Raw genomic sequence first — 19,914 nt, forward strand, 5'->3', positions numbered from 1 at the left:
AGTCAGTAGACTGATTGGGAGAGCATGGGGGGGTCATGGGGTCGCTACAAAGGGGTGTGTGGCGCTCCTGATATCTCTGCAAAAGGACGAAGGTTCAAGTCTTTAGAGTCCTGGTGCTTCCTGGTTTGCTATATGGTTGTGAGACATGGACGCTATCCAGTGACCTGAGATGAAGACTGGACTCCTTGTGTCTCTTCAGATAATCCTTGGGTACCGTTGGTTTGACTTTGTGTTGCCCATGGAGTCCCAAATGAGGCACATCACCTGCATTGTGAGGGAGCGTCAGTTACGGCACTACGGCCATGTGGCGCAATTCCCCGAGGGTGATTGGCTCATTTTTGAATACCCGAGTGGCTGGACCAGACCAAGGGGATGCCCACATAACACCTGGCTGTGGTATCTGGGGGGGTGCGACTGTACTTTGTGTCTGCCGGGGGGGTTGCCAACCGGGTTCTCAAACTGTTTCGTCATGTGATGGGGATGTGTCAACGTGCCGTACCAGTGCATGATTCCCAGCCTAACCTGACCTGACTATCACTTGCCAGAATGTGAAAAGTCCTTTATTTTTTGCTCTTTCAAATTCTGCACACCCATAAAAGGGTTTCCTTAGGTTGGCTTCATGCCACACAAGACTTCGTACTTTCTTTAGGTGATACTTCAAATCTAAGCACTTTTAGCCATTAGATTCTGACCACATTAGCAGTCTTGGTTGGCTGGCTACAGTTTAGGGCACGGGTGTCAAACTCCGGTCCTGAAGGACTGCAGTGGCTACAGGTTTTCATTCTAACCATCTTCTTAATTAGTGACCAGTTTCTGCTGAAAATTAACTTGTTTTGCCTTAATCTTAATTAACTTAAAACTCAGTCCCTTAGTTGTTTCTTTTTCCTTAATTAGCAGTTGATCCGCTGTGGCAACCCTTAACGGAAGCAGCCGAAAGAAGAAGAAGAAGAGCAGCCAAACAGTAAGGAGACACAAAACAAGCCGCCACATGACCAGCTCACCTGTTCCCATTACACAATATCTGAAAATAAAGAAAGGCGGAGGTCTCAATAAGGTTGATCTCTCAGGTCACCAAAACATTTTGACAATGTTCTTAGAAAAAACAGAACATCAACAGTTTTGGAAAACTCGAAAATGAGAGCTGTAACAGGCCACAGAATTAAATAACGGGTTTAATTATCGGAAAGAATCAGCTTCTCATTAAGGGATTGGTTGGAGTGAAATTGGTTGGAGTTTGAAGTCCTAGTTTAGCTGGTCATCGGTCGGCTCGTTTCACATCTCATTTCTGTTTGGCTGTCATTTAATGAAGAAAAGAATCAATTCAGAGGACTGAATCCTTAAAAACAGGGCTATTAAAATGAAGGGAAAAGAAGTTAATTAGCAGTGAAAACTGGTGACTGATTAAGAAAAGGGTGAGAATGAAAACCTGCAGCCACTGCTGCCCTCCAGGCCTGGAGTTTGACACCCCTGGTTTAGGTGATCACTGTGATTTCAGTGATCAGCAAACCCCATAAGAATTAAAACAACTTTTCATTCTCATACACCTTAATGGCTGTATCCAAGTCACGTTATGTACTACTGCCAACATTGCACAAACATACACAAAAATGTGTATTTTCTGGAATCCACAAATGATGCTAAATCTTATAAGTATCAAGCTGGTAACATTAAAGGCACAAATGCTTTGGTCTGTTTACCCAGAGAACTTTACAAATGTAAGCCTAAGTCATTTTTCTCACAAGACACAAACACTTACCACCTCCAGAGGTGTCTGCCCATCATAAGAGGGATGTTCCATGCTGACCCCAGCCAGATTCCAGGTCTCGAGGCCTTCCAAGTCACCAGTGGAAGCTAGGCTGTAAACAAACAGAAAGATTAGTATTTCCTTTATACGGAAGCCGAGAGGAGGACGTGCAATATCGTTATTTTTTTAAATTGTCTCTTCGAGATAACGAAATAATTTTATCGAGATGTCAAGAAAACAAAAATTTGTTTTCTTGAGATAACGGATGGATGGATGGATAACAGAATAATTTTATTTAAATTTATAATTTTATAATATTTTAATGGACTCTCCCTTAAAGATAGGGTGAGAAGCTTAGTCAACTGGGAGTTGCTCAGAGTAGAGCCGCTGCTCCTCCGCATCGAGAGGAGTCAGATGAGGTGGCTCGGGAATCTGACCAGGATGCCTCCTGGACGCCTCCCTGGTCAGGTGTTCCGGGCACATCTAACTGGGAGGAGGCCCCGGGGAAGACCCAGGACACGCTGGAGGGACTATGTCTCCCAGCTGGCCTGGGAACAACTCGGGATTCCCCCGGAAGAGCTAGAAGTAGTGGCCGGGGAGAGGGAAGTCTTGGCATCTCTGCTCAAGCTGCTGCCCCCGCGACCCAACCTCGGATAAGCGGAAGAGGATGGATGGATAACGGAATAATTTTATCGCGATCTCGAGAAAACGAAACTTAACCTTTGCTCCTGGCATCAGGCTCACGTAGATTGCGACGCCTATACAGCTGAAGACTTGCTAGCCATCTTCTTAAATGACAGACACTAATGTTATTATTTTGTAAACTAAGGCATAAACATATTTCAGCCTGCGTCAGCCCTTGATTGAACAAAAATGTGATGCGCTGATCAATACAGTTCTGCCCTTCTGCCATTTCAAACAGGACGTGGCTTCAATAAGTTAAACACTAAACCTTAGACACAATTATTTGATAATTTCGCGAACACAAGATCTTTTGTTTTCTCGAGGTCTCAATAAAATTAGTCTGTTATCTCGAGGAAACGATTAAAAAAAATAACGATATTGCATGTCCTCTCTCGGCTTCCGTACCTTTATCTTACTTGGGTAAGAAACTGGCTGGGGGGTGGGTGGTGGTATTGCAGTGGAAAGTGGGTAAAGGAAGGAAAAAAATAAAAGTCAAAGATAGATTGGCCAGCTTTACTTCAAGAGATCCAAGGGGACACCCCTTTATGGTGAATAGACTGATAAACAACATCCATGACACATCTTACATTCATAACTTGGCTTAATGCAGTAGCTCTGCTACGGGGAAAATCCGAGGGGCACCCTTCAAAGTGACAAACTGGACAAGTGTACTACCTCAGCTTTGGGAGAAAAAAAGAAAAGTAGGCACTGCATCTTCCTGTTATTGCCCATATAGTCTGAACAGCTGAGTTAATGGGAAATGCAGAGTGACACACCGTCACTTTACCAAATTGATCATATTAGCTCCTGGAAAAACAGGAGGACATGCTTTCAAGTGACATCTTGGCCAATCCAGGTGAGATGTTTGATGGAGGCTCCCAACTTATACCTTGGCTGGATGGACAATGTCTGCTACAGGGGAAAAGAGTAATTCACTCCAGAATGACAGCTTGTTACATTGGCCAGCTTATTTAGAAAGAAACAGAAGAGAAAATACTAGATAAATGAAAAACATGAGCTAGAGGAAAGTAGACAACTGCACCTTCAAACTATACCTGTGCTAACTAGACCACATCAGATACAGGATTGTTATACACCTGTCCAATACACCACCTTAACTGCTGGGAAAAACACAGGGACACACATTTCAAGTGATACCTGTTTCAAAGTGACCATCTGATTTACGGGGAGAAGCACCACAGCATAGTCATAGGTCTGGCCTACGCCAAACAAAAGGGGTAAGCTATTAGGAAAAAATTAGGATGCCCCTGCCTGCCAAACTTAAAGGCTAAATAAAATATTAAAAATGAAGTGGAAATTCTTTGCTGATTTACTTTAAGCCGAAAGTACGTCAAGTTTGAGGAAGCAGGAACGAAAATGCCACCCCCACACCCCCATCAGGTGTGGGCTAGTGCGAGTAGGCCTGTTAGGTCAGTTTGACTGCCTCGGTCAGTTTGACTGCCTCAGTGTTGCACGCACTTATGAAGTCTCAAACAGAGTGCGTGTTAAAGTGCACATATTTCAAGCACGCGTGAGGCTGTTACACCACGATGCATAACAACATTCCAAGACTCACTCCAAACTAGTTAGTTCAGTGGTATTCATTATGACAGAAAAGGGACAGGCACTTGTCTTCAAGCAGAGGAGAATGCAATGCAACTCCACTCCCATGACCTCTGGCTGTATTAACACCCCAGCACTGAACATATTTAAATGAGACAGAATCAACAAAAATAATTCACATCTGGCCAGCGCTGCAGGAGTGAGGATTTTTACAGGACATAATCTATTTATGTCTCAATGAAAACTTTAATATTTCACACAACAGTCGGGTACAGTAAAACAAAACAAATATATAAATGGGTTCTATTGTGTATGAAAAGTGCTTATATAACACAAATATTATTTTGTTTGTAGCGCTGCTACAGGTCCTCCCTGTATGGAGTTTGCATGTTCTCCCCATGTCTGCGTGGGTTTCCTCCCACAGTCCAAATGACATGCAGGTTAGGTGCATTGCCAATCCGAAATTATCCCTAGTGTGTGCTTGGTGTGTGTGAGTGTGCGCCCTGCCCAGGATTTGTTCCTGCCTTGTGCACTGTGTTGGCTGGGATTGGCTCCAGCAGACCCCCGTGACCTTGTGTTAGGATATAGCGGGTTGGATAACGGATGGATGGATTATTTTGTTTGGGAGTATAGGGCGGTACAGTCTGTGTATTAACTGCATATTCTAGGGGTTTCTAAGACAGTGTCATAGAAATGTTTTCTGTGTGCACTACAACAACAACAACAACAACATTTATTTATATAGCACATTTTCATACAAAAAACAGCTCAAAGTGCTTTACATAATGAAGAGAAGAAAAATAAAAGACAAAATAAGAAATTAAAATAAGACAACATTAGTTAACATAGAAAGGAGTAAGGTCCGATGGCCAGGGTGGACAGAAAAAAACAAAAAAAACTCCAGAAGGCTGGAGAAAAAAATAAAATCTGTAGGGGTTCCAGGCCACGAGACCGCCCAGTCCCCTCTGGGCATTCTACCTAACATAAATGAAATAGTCCTCTTTGCAGTTTGGGTTTTTCAAGGAGTCACTTGATGCCGATGGTCATACAGACTTCTGGCTTTTAATCCATCCATCATTGTTGGAACATCATGGTGCTTTGGGTAGATGGTGGTGGCGCACGCTATAATGTCAGTAGTCACTTCATACCACAAGAAGATACCAAAGAAGAGTACACATTCATTACCCACACTAGCACATTGAAATCCCTAACCAAAAGTTGTTTATTTTTCAAAAAAAACATGTGCTTTCTGCTTGTATTATCACAAAACTAGAATAATGTGGTTAGCACGCCACCATCTTAAATAGTGGTGCCATGATCACATCAATATAAACAATATGGATGCAGCAACAAGCAAAATGGCACAATCTGTAATAAAAACCTCTTCCAAATTGCCCTCAAGGTGATGGCACCATCATAATGTTAAAATTTAAAAAAACAAAAGCAAATAAATAAAATAATAAATAAATCTACAAGTGCCAAAGCTAAGTATCATTTCAGGTAAAAAAAATAATGAACTTGCAGTGATGTCAGTGTGAGATGAGTAGAGCATTAATCTTTTTTTGTTTTCTTCAGATTTTGAGTAGACACCATTTGATTATACTTTGGGATTTAAAGGTGGCACAGAAGAAGTATGGATATACATTACCGGTCAAAAGCTTTAGAACACCTCTGTTTTAATGGAAATATATGCAGTTTAATGTCTTAATATTTCAGGAAATCAAGGCATAGAACAAACAAATAATCGCAATATAAAAAAATACGTCAAGGAATCATTGTTTACAAAATTGTATTCACATTTTTGATAAATCAAAGCAGCCACCGTTTGCTGATATAACAGCCAAACACATACATGGCATTCTTTCTATAAGGGAATTCAAATATTAGTCAGACGGATCTTCCCAACATTATTGAAGAAGTTCCCACAAATGTGTTGCCCTTGTAGGCTGCTTTCCTTTTACTCTTCTGTCCATTTCATCCCAAGCTAACTCAATGGGATTTAAGTCTGGAGATTGTGCTGGCCATATCTGTGTTTTGAGGTGTACCTTCTTGTTTTTTCCTTTTAACGTAGTTCTGACATAGATTAGAGGTATGTTTTGGGCCTTCTTACTGCCACTCGCCCTGTCAAACCTGCAGCACAAAGTCTCCTCTTCACAGTTGAAGCTGAGGTTTGCCTTTTTGACCTGCACTGTTAAGCTGTGCTTGAAGCTGTTGTGCTGTGTGGCGCCTGTGATCATGCAAGCTAGTGACCCTCAGAAACTTGTCTTCTGATTGGCTTGCGACTTTGGGTCTTATCACTAGAATCTTTTGACTTGTTTTGACGTTTTGCCTGCCTGCAGCAAGTCTCTCACCTGGTTTTGTTCATTTCATCCCACCTTTGTGGGCACTTTCAGCCAGAGTGTCCCATAATAGACACTTCACTAAAGCCTCACTTAGACACAAACAGTTGCACATTTTTTTCCACCACTGCTAAATCTTCAAACAAATCTCATAATGTGGAAATATTTTTGATTACCTTATCAGAGGAAATCTTACACTCCAGTATAGTAGTTGATATCGGTCTTACCTACACAGTTCTGTTCCCACATCATCTAGCTCTTCACGGGAAAGGTGGGCCCCAGTGTTCCGCAGTAAACACACAACTTCCTTTTGTCTAGAGGAAAACAAATTCAGTGAGACAGCATTCGAAAATAAAATAGTTCAACTATAAAAGAAAATTGACCTAATTCTAGTTAAGGAAGCAATGATTCTTTGGGGAGAGGTGAGGGTTTTGTTGATCTAAGCGAGATTTTAAGACTCGTTGGTTCTCTGTGATAGAGGTGTCAAGCAGTGGTGGCTGAAAGAGGAGGTCACACAAGGTGCTGAAAGACTGCAAGTTAACTGTTGCTCATGTCCACGGTTTGGCACTGTTCTGTTGTCATACTATTTTGATTTGTCAATTGTTTGTTGTTTCAACAATGAAGGTGGAAATTTCAGTCTAACATATTGAGTGTTGCATTTCTTTGTCCATCTCTATACACACACACATCCATCCATAGATAGATACACAGACAGACCATAATTATACATATGACAATGCCCTGGGATCCTCTTAGATACTCTGCCTTGCTATATTTATTATCATGCAGGATTTTTTGCTTCATGCCATCTTGAAAGAAAATCTTTATTGTGGGTTGAAATCCCGCTACTGACACTGTGTGACCTGAGCAAGTCATTTCACCTGCCTGTACTTGAACTGATAAAAACAAACAAAAAGAAATGTAACCAATCATATCTCAAATGTTGCCAGTCATCCTGAATAAAGGCGTCAGCCAAATAATAATAATGACAGGGTGGTGACTTTCAACTGGGAGTCTTAAGTAACACTGTCACTAGAGTCCACATGAATCTCATGTAATCAATAAATCAATGGTTGAAATCTCACTCCTACTGAAACACTTTTAGCTTTGTGCCGCACCCGAGTGTTCTAGTGACCCAACAGGTAGCAATCTCACCTCAATTTCTGAGATGGTGTTAATGTCGCGACTAAAAGGATAAGCAAAAGTCTGAATGTGTGGCAGAGGTGTGTTAGCCTCTTAAATATCCCTTGTATCATTGTGCCTCTATAGTGAGTACTTATCACATTGAAACAACCCCCCCCCCCCGCATTTCTGGGGTGAACGTTTGTTTAAAATTACATATAGTGATAGATAGATAGATAGATAGATAGATAGATAGATAGATAGATAGATAGATAGATAGATAGATAGATAGATAGATAGATAGATAGATAGTGTAGTAGGCAAGATTAAAGATTTAGATAGATTAACAAAAATGCATTGTGACAGACACATAAGAACAGACAGATAGACAGAACTTTATTTGTCCCCATGGAGAAATTTGGCTTTTTACAGAAGTTCAATAAATAAATACATACATCCATACATACAGGGTGGTCCAGATCTAACTTTTAATGCAATGCAAAGTAATAATTGCATAATTAGATCTGGACCACCCTGTACATACATAGGTAGATAAGTAAGTAAATGAGTAATCACACACACACACATTCACACACTTTGGTCTGAACATGCACCGGAATGACTATAAAGCAAGAAAATTAAAAAGAAAGAAAAACTCTTGGCAGTCCCAGTCCCAGTGAGGTATTTGTGCACACATATTGCTGTTGGTGTAAAGGAGCCCCATTAGTGTTTCTTCACACACTTCTGCTGAATGACTCGTTGGGTGAAAGTCCTCAGTGTTGGAGTGTTAGGGAGAGGATGTGCAGCATTGGTCATAATGGCACTCAGTTTAGTCTTCATTCACTACTCCTCTACTACTTCCAGGGGGGTCCTGAGTGAACCTTATAACTGAGCTTGCCCTTTAAATTAGCTTGATGATTCGGTGGGCCTCTCTTGAAGTGATGCTGCCAGCCCAGCACCCCACACTGGCCATCACAGAGTTAGAGAAGATGTGAAGGGTGTCACATCCCACACTAAAGGAACACAGCCTTCCTAAGGAAAAAGAGCGTGCTTTCCCCCTTCTTATATAGACCCTCTGTCTTCTAAGAGCAATCCAACCTGTCATTAATGTGGACCACCTCTATATCCACTCGTTGAACAGTGACCGGATAGAGAGACTCTTTGGGGCGGCAAAAGTAAATAACCAGTTCCTTGGTTTGGATGCTGTTAAGATGCAGACAACTTTCTTTGCACCAAGAAAAAACTTTTCCACCGGACTCCTCTCCTCTGTCACATCCCCTTTATCCATACACCCCATAAGTGCAGAACCATCCTAGAATTTCTGCAAGTGATCTGACCTGCTGTTATATTTCTAGTCTCAGGTGTACAGAGTGAAGAGAAATGGAGACCGGACTGTTCCTTATGGTGCTCTAGTGTTGCTCACACAGTCTTTGAAACTCACAAACTGTGGTCTGCCTGACAGATCATCCATTATCAGGACCCCACAGTCTCATCCATCTGCATATCTCTGCGACTACCCCTTAAGATGCTGGAGAAATAAAAAAGCGTAATCCCCACACTGCTGCCAGCTTTCTCCAGGTGAAAACAAGCCTTGTGGAGCAGACAGATAATTGCATCCTCCACTCCAATCTTTGTCTGATAACATATACAGGATGGCCTGCCTTTACATTAAGAAACTGGTCAAATGAGAGTGTTCCTTTAGCACACACTCATTTGGCACCTCATACAGAAAAACAGGCCCTAAATTGGAGATGGGGTATGTGTGTAATATCAAAAGATTATCCCATATTAGTCCAGAAGAAACTTTCATGAGGATTACCACCTTTACAAAGCAACTTACTTCAGAGCAGAGACAGGTTAGGTGACTAGGCTGAACAATGAGCCAGGGGTGGCATTTCTTTCAAGACCAAATTCTAAAATTACCCCTCCAAGCCACCCCAAACCCCCCCCACCCCAGGGAGTATTTCAGTTTGTAGAAATACAAAATGCAGCTTCAGCATGTTTCATCTCACAGCAGGAAATAGCTTACAAGTGAAACAGGCTGGCAGTTAATAAAGCACACACACACACACACACACACAGAGAAAAGAACTTAAACCGTCAACAAAACACGAGACGGAAAGGCAAAACAATTTATTTTCCTGAAAGCAAATACTTGCCATTGTGACTTTCTTTCAGTCTCTACAGACAGGTTTTATAAAATGGTCGCAACAGATGTCATGAATCATCAGAATAGTAAAAAACCTGTTTCCACAGGCCCATCCCTTCTTGCATATATGGAGACACCACCTTGCATTCTGTAGTCCTGCTTGCCTGCAAAGATTTTTAAGCACTTTTTCAAATTGGCTGTGCGTGTAAGAGTGTGTCTCGCCATGCACCCAATGCTGCCAGGATAGGGTCTGCCCACACCTCCCCATAAACCCTAAACTGGATTGAACAGGTTTGTAAATACTGTTTTGTGCTGCTTTTCAAAGTGTGGTCATTAAAAATGTCATCAGACACATTTAAAACCTAACTGTGTAAAGATACGCTGACAGTTACTGTAGATTCACTTGCTACTTGACCATCTTTAGCTAACAATTCAAACAGTTCATTCCTCCACTTACGGCCTGACTCTCTTGCTCATTTGTTCAATTCAAAGCAAAATGTCATGGTTCTGTCAATGATAGTGACTTGTGCAAAAGCAGCAGAACACCAATCGTGCCTAAATGTTTAACAGACTGGGCCATTTACAATAAAACTTGCCAAATTATTCATCGAAGTATCTGTGCATTGTACAAGGTTAAAAAAATGAGTCTGTATAATTTGATTTAACATGCTACTTAGCTTTGTAATTTAACATGTGTACACACACACACACACACACACACACACACACATGAAACACATAAAGGGTATCAGGGAATGTTCTGCTTTTCAGATTCTATTACTAAAGCCACTAAGCTCTAATACTTATTGGCATGGAAGGAGTAGTTGGGTCGGAAGTGAAGCTCGACTGTTACAGATCTTTCAAAACATGACATCTTCGGCCATTTAAGGATTATTTCTTTAATGCTTTGTGTTTGTTGTCTGTAAACAGCAGTTATTTCAGTTGTTTAGACAAAAAATAAATGTCTTTGGTTGTGCCAGTTCATTGCACAAGCTGGTGACTATCCAAGGGAGCTCTTTGGCCCCTCAGAGCAAAGGTGAGAAGACTACATTCAGTATGCCATTCTGCTGTTATTCTCACCTTCAAGACAAGGCATTTCTCTCTACTATATTAAAAATTCCTAAGACGAGACTTTTTTCCCCCAAGAGATTTTTTCAAGTCCCGTGAGTCGACACTTTTGCCTAGAGATTTTTTCAAATCACGCCCTCTTCTCAACCATATTCAAACATGCACACAGTACTCTCACCTCTCATTCGTGTGACAGACACAGTTCCTGCTCTCTCAGCTCTTATAAGTTTTAACGTTTTCCTCACTTTAAGTTCCCACTAAAAGAAGACTTATTATGTCTAAATCTTATTGAAGAATTTCATCATGCAGTGTTATCAACAGATAAAACGAGTACACGGGCAATCCTAGCACCGAGAAACAATGAAGTCAAATGAATTAACGGCAAAAATGTCGATCGGTTACACGGCAAATTGGTTAAATGCATTATCATTGGTGGTGATCGTGAGGAAGATGAAAACAACAACTTACAATATCCCGTAGAATATCTACAACCATTAACACCGTCTGGTTTTCCACTGCACGAATTACTGTAGGAAGAAGGATGTATCCAAGAAAGGTAATGTAGTACATCTACTGCGGATAACATTAGACAACAAATGAGATCTTGATATGCCATTCGCATTAAAACGTTGACAGTTTCCCATTAGAATAGCTTTTGCAAAGACAATTTACAAATCTCAGAGCCAAAAATTCAAAAAAGTCGTTTTAATTAATAGAGAGAAAGAAACGAAATTCAATCACGGGCAGTTATACGTTGCGTTGTCACGATGAAAGTTTTACAGTGAAAGTGTAAGTTTATAAAGTATTTGCATGTTAATTTCAAAACCACACAGAACAAAATCGCATTACGCAAAGAATAACTCTAACGCAACATGAAACATAATTTACTTTCAAATTATTACGATTTACTATTTTTTAATATGGGTAATTACTCGCTGTAATGTAAAATAGTTATATTATGCATATGTAACAATTTCCATGAAAATAAAAATCTGTTTAAATTGAACATCTGCACCCGCATACACAAGCAGTTGAACTGCAAAGAAACTAATGCATAGCGCAGGTCCAGGGGGTGGAGAGCGAAGCAAGCAGGGGGCAAAGTGCCCTAGTAATAAAAAAATAATGACTCCTGGGAAGCAAATACAAGTGAACGTTCACATTTAACCTATTTAGCAAATATGCCTTTCTGACTGGTACAAATAAAAAGGTTCTCAATATGTGAATACCTGTAATAGCAGCCAGGGTGATATAGCGGTTGAAGCTTTGGGACTTCAAACCCTAAGATTGTGGGCTCCAATCCTGCAATTGACACTGTGTGGCCACAAGCAAGTTATTTCACCTGCCTGTGCACCAAAAAGAAATGTAATCGATCGTATGTCAAATGTTGTAAGTTGTCTTCGATAAAGAGGTCAGCCAAATAATAATAATGGCAGCATGGTGACCTTGAATTGTGAGAGTTGAATTAATCTGTCATCAGAGTCTACTTGAATCTCTCGTAATCAACAAGTCAATGATAAAAATTCACTTCTACTGTAGCTGCTCTGTGCTGCACCCGGGTGTTTCAGTGACACAACAGGTAGAAATCTCGCCTCACTTTCGGTTTCTGGCTAGAGTGCTCCGTATGTTACATTTGCAGGTTTCCTCTGTGTTTGCCTGCATGACTTTCAAAGAGCACCTCCAAATTGTGCCTACAGAGCACAGACATGCTATCAGGGTGAATAGCAACTCAGTGGTTTAAAAACTGCACTGACGAGAGTCGAGAGAGAGACAGACTCAAATCCATACCGTAAGGAACTGGGTTTCCAAAATAGATGTCTGATTTTACTCTCATGCTTGCATTGTTTGTACCCCAAGCTGATTAATTATTTCTGTGTTTATAACATTAAACTTTTATAAAATTTGCATTATAGACTCATTCCAACATACTTAAGCAGACAATCACATCTAGAAAATGTCACATTGTCGACCTGCAAAGGAAGAATAATTAGACAGAAGAATATTTGTTTGTTGTTGCTGCTGCTTTTTGTTTGCAATTACTCAGCGGTTAATTGAATTTAATTAGAGTGAGAATGGGACTACAGTGGCAGACGTGAATGCTATCATCTTCATAAAAATACATTTTGAGAGGAGGAGATGTGCAGTTGCAATATAAATACAGCATCACATCTACATTACCAACCACTAATGACAATAACCCCTGCAAAACTGCTCTTCTAATTTTGAACTAACCAGTGGATATTTCAAAGAAGCACAAGGAAAGAAAAGTCTAAAAGGGAAACGAAACATGCCATTCAATGAGCATTTTCTCAGATTAATGACAACCTTTCCTCTCTGACATTTTTACATAAGAAACACCCTCCTGAGAGTATACTGTATACAAGGGGAGCTCTGCCCCCTGCTCGCTTTGCTCGCCTACCCCCGGCGTTGGGTATCCTGAAATACATTAGTCGAGCTCGTTCGTCCTGGAGCCATGCCCGCTCTGCTTGCGGCATTTCAGACGCGCGTTGTAGGCACCTGCGTTCATTGATTTTATCCAGCCGGGCTCGTGTTTGTATATCCGTCAGTCGAGCTCATTCGTTTTGAACCTGTGCCTGCTTTGCTTCCGCAGTTTCGAACGCGCGTTGTAGGCGCCTGCGTTCATTGATCTTATCTAGGTGGGCTCGTGTTTGTATCGTTGAGCTGTATTGTGTTTGAATTCGGTGTAAAGCGTTCAGCGGTTTGTACAATCCCAAGCAGCACATTACTCGTAACTTCACCCCGCAGTAGTGCCACTCACAATATGGCAGTGACGCCTGCGCTTTCCGTAGTAGTGCCACTCACAACATGACGGTGACGCCCGCGCCTTCCGTAGTATCATTGTGGACCTGTGGTGCCGCCGTAGCCTCTTCCGTTTGACTCTGGGTTGCAGCGCAGAATCCTCTTTTTTGTGTGGCTGTGTCGTTAGTCGTTAGCTATGGGCGCGTTGTTGCTTCATTTCTCATTCACGTCAGTTGAGCTCTTTCGTTTTTGGGCCGTGATTCCTTCGTTCGCGGTGGATACGACTTCGTGTGCGGTCTATGAGATGCGCGTGCGCAGTATGTCTCATGGTCCCATCGCCATGTACCTGCGTCTATGCCATCCTGTTTACCATTCTCGGTTAGTAATATAGATTCCACCATAAAACTCAACAGGTTCACAAGAACGCTGTGTCTGTTTTACAATTATGGACTGGTATGCACAAATTATTTAGGTTAATATCTTACTAATCCATGCATTTTATATTATGCTAGCAAATCGCAAGAATAAAAGCATTAATGAAATGATGATAAGGGAGAGAAGAACGTCACACGTTACAGTAAGAAAGGAAATTATTTTAATAAGTAGTAACTTGTGAGAGGACTCAATATTAGAATAGTCACATGATTAGTATGGGATGTTATTATAGTCACTTACAACAGCATGAATATTTACAATACAAAGTGTAACGTGAACGGGTTAACAGAACATATTGGATAAGAAGGGAAATGCAGGGCACATGTAAGTCAGTATGTGTGAAGTGTGGCCGTCAGGTAATGTAGTATACCGATGTCTATAATAATTGTCCGAAAACGCAATTTGTTGCATAAACGTTATTGTCAGCGAAAATATTCCTCTGTGTGTAACCCACAAGTACCTGTACGCTTAACCCGGGTTTCAATGTAACTCTGGAAAACATAGTGTACAACTGGCCATGGGTAAAAACAGGGCCTGGCAAATAAAACTCTGACGTTATTAAACGTTTTTCGTTGTGACTTGGCATTAGTCATACAATATGCTAAACGAATTGCCTATGCCGTAATATAAAGAGAATATCTTGTTTTGAGTTTTCAGTGTTATGGAATCCTTGTAGTTTTTCTGTCGTAATGTTTCTTGTCGTCTGGCAGTTTGCCGCTGCTCTTCAGAAAGGTTGTGTGTGTAATTTGTTTTTCATTCACTGTCTAGGTGCGAGACTTGCTGCCGCTGATCTTTGGATAATGTTGCTCTGTGGTTTGTCATATGTTGCCTTTGTTGTTCTAAGGCATCTTGCCTGTGCTGGTTGGTCTGGCGTAATGTAGATGTTTCTGCTTCTGTGCGTTGGTGTGAGTATGTAGGCCAGCGAGACCGTTTCTGTTAGTTGCCGCTAGGCTGTATGTACCTTTTGCTTTTATCGGGAGGCTTATACTGAAGTGAAGGAAAGAGGAGGTGTAAAATGGTAGTGTCTTAATGCAGTTTCGGTCAGTAGCAAAGTATGCACCGAATAAACAGTCAAATACCACAGTCGATAATTGGTCACATTGAAGAATTGAAAATACGCCTAAGACCAAAACTCTGCCAGAAGCACGGATTCCTCGCTATTGTGGAGGGATACAGAAGTTGTGGCAACTGCTTTTTATATCGAGCATGGACGGACACAAGTGAAATAATACAAGGATATACAGTATACACACAACCATCAAGCCTCACCTCTTGCCTTTGCCTTGAGTCCAAAGCTAACCAAATAGGCTGCCACATTCAAGTAAGGGCAAAGTTTGAGGTAAACCGCAAAAATAAATGGGTTAGTCCTGCCTTCTGTGAAGAGTACAAGCAGGCTGTGCTATGTAATGGTGTGGTCAATGTTTTCTTGGCATACATTAGGCCTCATAATACCAACTAAGCGACACTTGAATGGTGCAACATACCTACGCATTATGACCGACTATGTGCATCCACTTATGGCCAAAGTCTGTCCTTTTCTCAAATGGATAATGTTCCATGTGACAAAGTACACATCACCTCAATCATGACGGAAACTTAGTTTACTCCAATGACCAGTGTGGAAGAATAATTTTAGGGTATCATAGCTTTCATCTTAAAGAAATAGCATAAAGGGGTAATAAATGTCAGAAACCTTTGCAGGCATATCAGGAAACCAGATAAAGGACAAGTGAACAACAAAATGTACTGAAAGATGACTAAGAAGTCAGCAGATGTCCTGTAAAGCAATGAGAATGGACAGTCAGATGAGGTGGCTCGGGTATCTGATCAGGATGCCTCCTGGACGCCTCCCTGGTGAGGTATTCCAGGCACGTCTAACCGGGAGGAGGCCCAGGGGAAGACCCAGGACACGCTGGAGGGACTATGTCTCTTGGCTGGCCTGGGAACACATTGGGATTCCCCCGGAAAGAGCTAGAAGAAGTGGCCGGGGAGAGGGAAGTCTGGGCATCTCTGCTCAAGCTGCTGCCCCCGCGACCCGACCTCGGATAAGCCGAAGAGAATGGATGGATATATGCACAGAAATTTCAAGGGTGGTAGCTGAACTCAAAGGTATAAAAAGAACCAGGATATAATATACTTTTATTTTATATAAAATTATTTGGGTGTAAACCAACGAACCAACTAGAGTAAATGTTTGCACTGATTGACACTGTATGTAAATTCAATATTTATAAAATGAACCTCTATTCTTTGTTTCTCTGATCACTCTGACCAGGCTGCTTTTGAAGAATGCTCCCTCTAAGGCATTGTGCCGAGGAGTAATTAAAAGATACCATGAATAATCAAAAGTCACTCATGTTTTTATATCCAGATCAATGTCTATTGTCTATAAACTAGGCTCTGGCATCTGCAGCCTGAACAGGACTGAACGATTGTAAAGTTAAAGGAAGGATGAAAACTTAGCACACACCTAATGCTGCCTGGTAGAAAAGAGAGGACAGCACTGTTGAAAGGGTCTTTGCTGCAATGGTTCCTTTATTACAACTGCTGTGTATTAGCTGGTATGACTACAGGTGAACACACAGACCTTACTATTTACCGATGCTCACTTCACACTATAATTTTTTGGCTCATTTTATTCTTTCAGTCTACTCAAATTTTGACTGCACAATTTGTCCCCCCATAACACCCGTAAGTGTCTTTGCACATTGCTAGATTGTAAAAAATATTCTGCCTTGTTTATAACAGAGAAGAGCGACGAGGCTGATTCAGGGCTACAGGGGATGAGTTATGAGGAAAGATTAAAAGAGCTGAGCCTTTACAGTTTAAGGAAAAGAAGATTAAGAGGAGACCTGACTGAAGTATTTAAAATTATGAAGAGAATTAATCCAGTGGATCAAGACTGTTATTTTAAAATGAGTTCATCAAGAACACGGGGAGACAGTTGGAAACTTCGCACAAACATTAAGAAGTTTTTCTTTACACACAGAATGATAGACACTTGAAATAAGTGACCAAGTAGTGTGGTAGACAGTAAGACTTTAGGGACTCGACTTGATGTTTTTTTTGGAAGAAATAAGTGGCGAGCTTTGTTGGGCTGATAGGCCTGTTCTCGACTAGAGTGTTATAATGTTCACTACTGAAAAGTAAGTTTCAGGGGGTAGAGTTTAACAGTGTCTGACATGTAAGCTGTCTGGTGGTGCCACTAACACCCCTTCAGATAATGAAGATTGTAGCTGCCTAACTCAGCCAGTCGGCACATTTTTGTGTTATGTCCATGGAATGGCTGTGAGCTCTGAGATCGACATTTTGCTCCTGGGTAAGGGGCAATCCTCAGAAGGCTATGAGGGCAAACCTGATCTTTGTTACGGCATTTATCAATGGCACAATGAGTCAAAGGGGCTGGGTGCGGAGGGTGGGGGAGCTGCGGTGAATTGTCACCTGATTGCTGCGGCTCTGGCAGACAGTAAAAGCCTCAGAAATGGTGCCTTTCAAAGAAAGAATTCAGCATTGTTGCGTTACTGCATATTTTGCTCATAGCAATGACTGCAGGGAGAGGCAGAAGTTAAACAGGTTTGTGAACGTCCCTGGCTTGTGAAGGCCTGCTGTTGGCAACAGAAACTAAGATGATCTGCAACTGACAAACTCAATGTGGCTCAGCAAGCTTTACTACAAAAAGACGATGACAACAGGAAGCTAATGACAGGCAACATGCGAGCCACAACCTGCAGAGCCACTTCATAAACCCTATTATTTATTTATTTTTTCCTCAGATCATTCTTCAGGTAGAACCTCCACTCATTTGAACTGAGGATGATAAAGAGTCTACAATTGGGAATCACCTCGACAGCAGAATAGTAATGCATGCCTCCATTATGGTGACGTATGTTATAAGCATCTGGGTGTTCATGTATATCCCACCCCATAACTTCAAAACTGAAGCCTCCTTTTCTAAGAAATGAAACAAGAAAGGTATCTCTTTAGCATACTTTATGAAAACTAATAATACTGGAAACCTCATAATACAAAAAAAGGATAGTAAACTGGCATATACTTAGTGCTGCTGCCTCTGAACCCTGGATCTGGGCAGAATCTACGTAGGGTTTGCACCTTCTCCAAGTGGCTATGTGTGGATATTCCTCCCACATCCAAAATGATGTGCATGTTACATTATTTGGTGACACTAAAGTGGCTGAGCGCGAGTGGGTGTTGGTGTCCTGCAACAGTACCTCATCCCCTCCTGGGAGGCTCCCACTTTGTGCCCAATGCAGCCATGACAGACGCCACATCCCCATCAACTTTTTTTTTTCCCCATTTACCATAATTAAAGTGGGTTAGAAAATGGATGTAAAAATAAAAAGTGGGGAGTGGAGTTGATTAGTAAAATGTGAAAAGAAAAACATTGGGGATGGCAATGTTTCTTAGCTCCTCCCTGAAATAATGAAAAATAAGTGGAAGGAAATGCTAGGTGTATAAAAAAATCAAGATGGATGATCTTAATTTATAAATGTAAAAATGACAGAGAAGATGATCTTAAAAATCTTTAAAGCCTCAGGTTGTTCGTCAGCCCCTATAAGAAATGTGAAAGTGACAAAGGGCAAGCCCTTCATTTCCAGATATACAGTAAAATTACAACCCCAACTCAGAAACGGGTGGAAGAGAAAGCAGCAATTAGCAAATTATTTTTGACCTGAAAACAATATAACAGCCCATTACCTTTTGTTATAATTATTATTTTTTTTATATGTATTTCTTTAAAAAAGCGTGGACAGTAAATAATTTGACACTTTGTAATGTTGCCTTTTCTTTCTCACAACACATAATATATTTTTAGGGACTGAAGACACCAAGTCTAAAGGTGTACAACACTATGCGTCACGTTTTGTGTTTCAAAATGTAAAACACATTCTCAATTGGGGACGGGTCAGGGCTGCAGGCGGGCCAGTCGAGCAGCTGTACCCTCTTCTCATGCAGCTATGCCTTTGTAATGCACACAGAATGTGGTTTTGCATTGCCTTGCTGAAATATACATGGGTGTCCATGGATGAGATGTTGTCTTGAAGGCAACATTTATTCCTAAAAAATCTGTACATACTTTCCGGCATTAATAGTCCCTTGACAGAAGTCCAAGTTACCCAAGTTACATCCCCAGTCCATCACAGATGGGCAGCTTCTGGATTTGTAGCTGGTAACAGTCTGGATGGTCCCTTTCTTCTTTGGTCCAGGGGTCACAAAAAAAATGTCCGTAAACATTGATTAAATTGACCACAATATATCCATCCATCCATTTTCTAACCCGCTGAATCCGAACACAGGGTCACAGGGGTCTGCTGGAGCCAATCCCAGCCAACACAGGGCACAAGGCAGGAAACAATCCTGGGCAGGGTGCCAACCCACCGCAGGACACACAAACACACCCACACACACACCAAGCACACAGTAGGGCCAATTTAGAATCGCCAATCCACCTAACCTGCATGTCTTTGGACTGTGGGAGGAAACCGGAGCGCCCGGAGGAAACCCACGCAGACACGGGGAGAACATGCAAACTCCACGCAGGGAGGACCTGACCACAATATACATTTTCACTATACAATGGTCCATTCTAGATACCTCTGAATACAGAGAAGCTGATGGCGCTACTGGACACTGTTAACATACAGCTTCCTTTTCGCACAGCACAGTTATAACCAGCATTTGTAGATGGGCCCATGTATTGTATTATTTAATAACAGTTCGCCAAAGTACTGCTGAGCCAATATGGTCATGTCACCTAATAAATGACAGTCCTTGATGCAGTGCCATCTGAGAGATTAGAGATCACAGACAGTCAGCTTTGGCTTGAGCCCTTGCCTTCTACACACCGAAATTTCTCCAGATTCCTACGCACTGTTAAGGGTGAAAACCCAGACTCTGATCTGTGTTTGAGAAACAACTTTCGAATAATTTTCTCAGGAATTTGTGGCATAAATTGGCAATTCCCTGTCCATCTTTGTCCCTAAAGGACTAGGCCTTTCCTGGATGCAGCTTTTAGAGAAAAGCAGGATTACAAT

The 19,914-nt window shown here is 41.5% G+C and overlaps 1 protein-coding gene across 1 annotated transcript in view; it reads right to left on the minus strand.

The window, feature by feature from the left end:
* aspg (asparaginase homolog (S. cerevisiae)) overlaps positions 1-19,914 on the minus strand; it is a 158,554-nt gene that overhangs the window by 9,973 nt on the left and 128,667 nt on the right. The window contains exons 14-15 of the mRNA XM_028821645.2: positions 6,558-6,644; positions 1,757-1,856 (exon numbers count right to left, since the gene is read on the minus strand). Coding sequence (XP_028677478.1) covers positions 1,757-1,856; positions 6,558-6,644 — 187 coding nt within the window. The remainder of the gene's footprint in view (positions 1-1,756; positions 1,857-6,557; positions 6,645-19,914) is intronic.

Source organism: Erpetoichthys calabaricus, chromosome 16 (genome assembly GCF_900747795.2).
Source record: "Erpetoichthys calabaricus chromosome 16, fErpCal1.3, whole genome shotgun sequence".
Taxonomy (NCBI): Eukaryota; Metazoa; Chordata; class Cladistia; order Polypteriformes; family Polypteridae; genus Erpetoichthys; species Erpetoichthys calabaricus.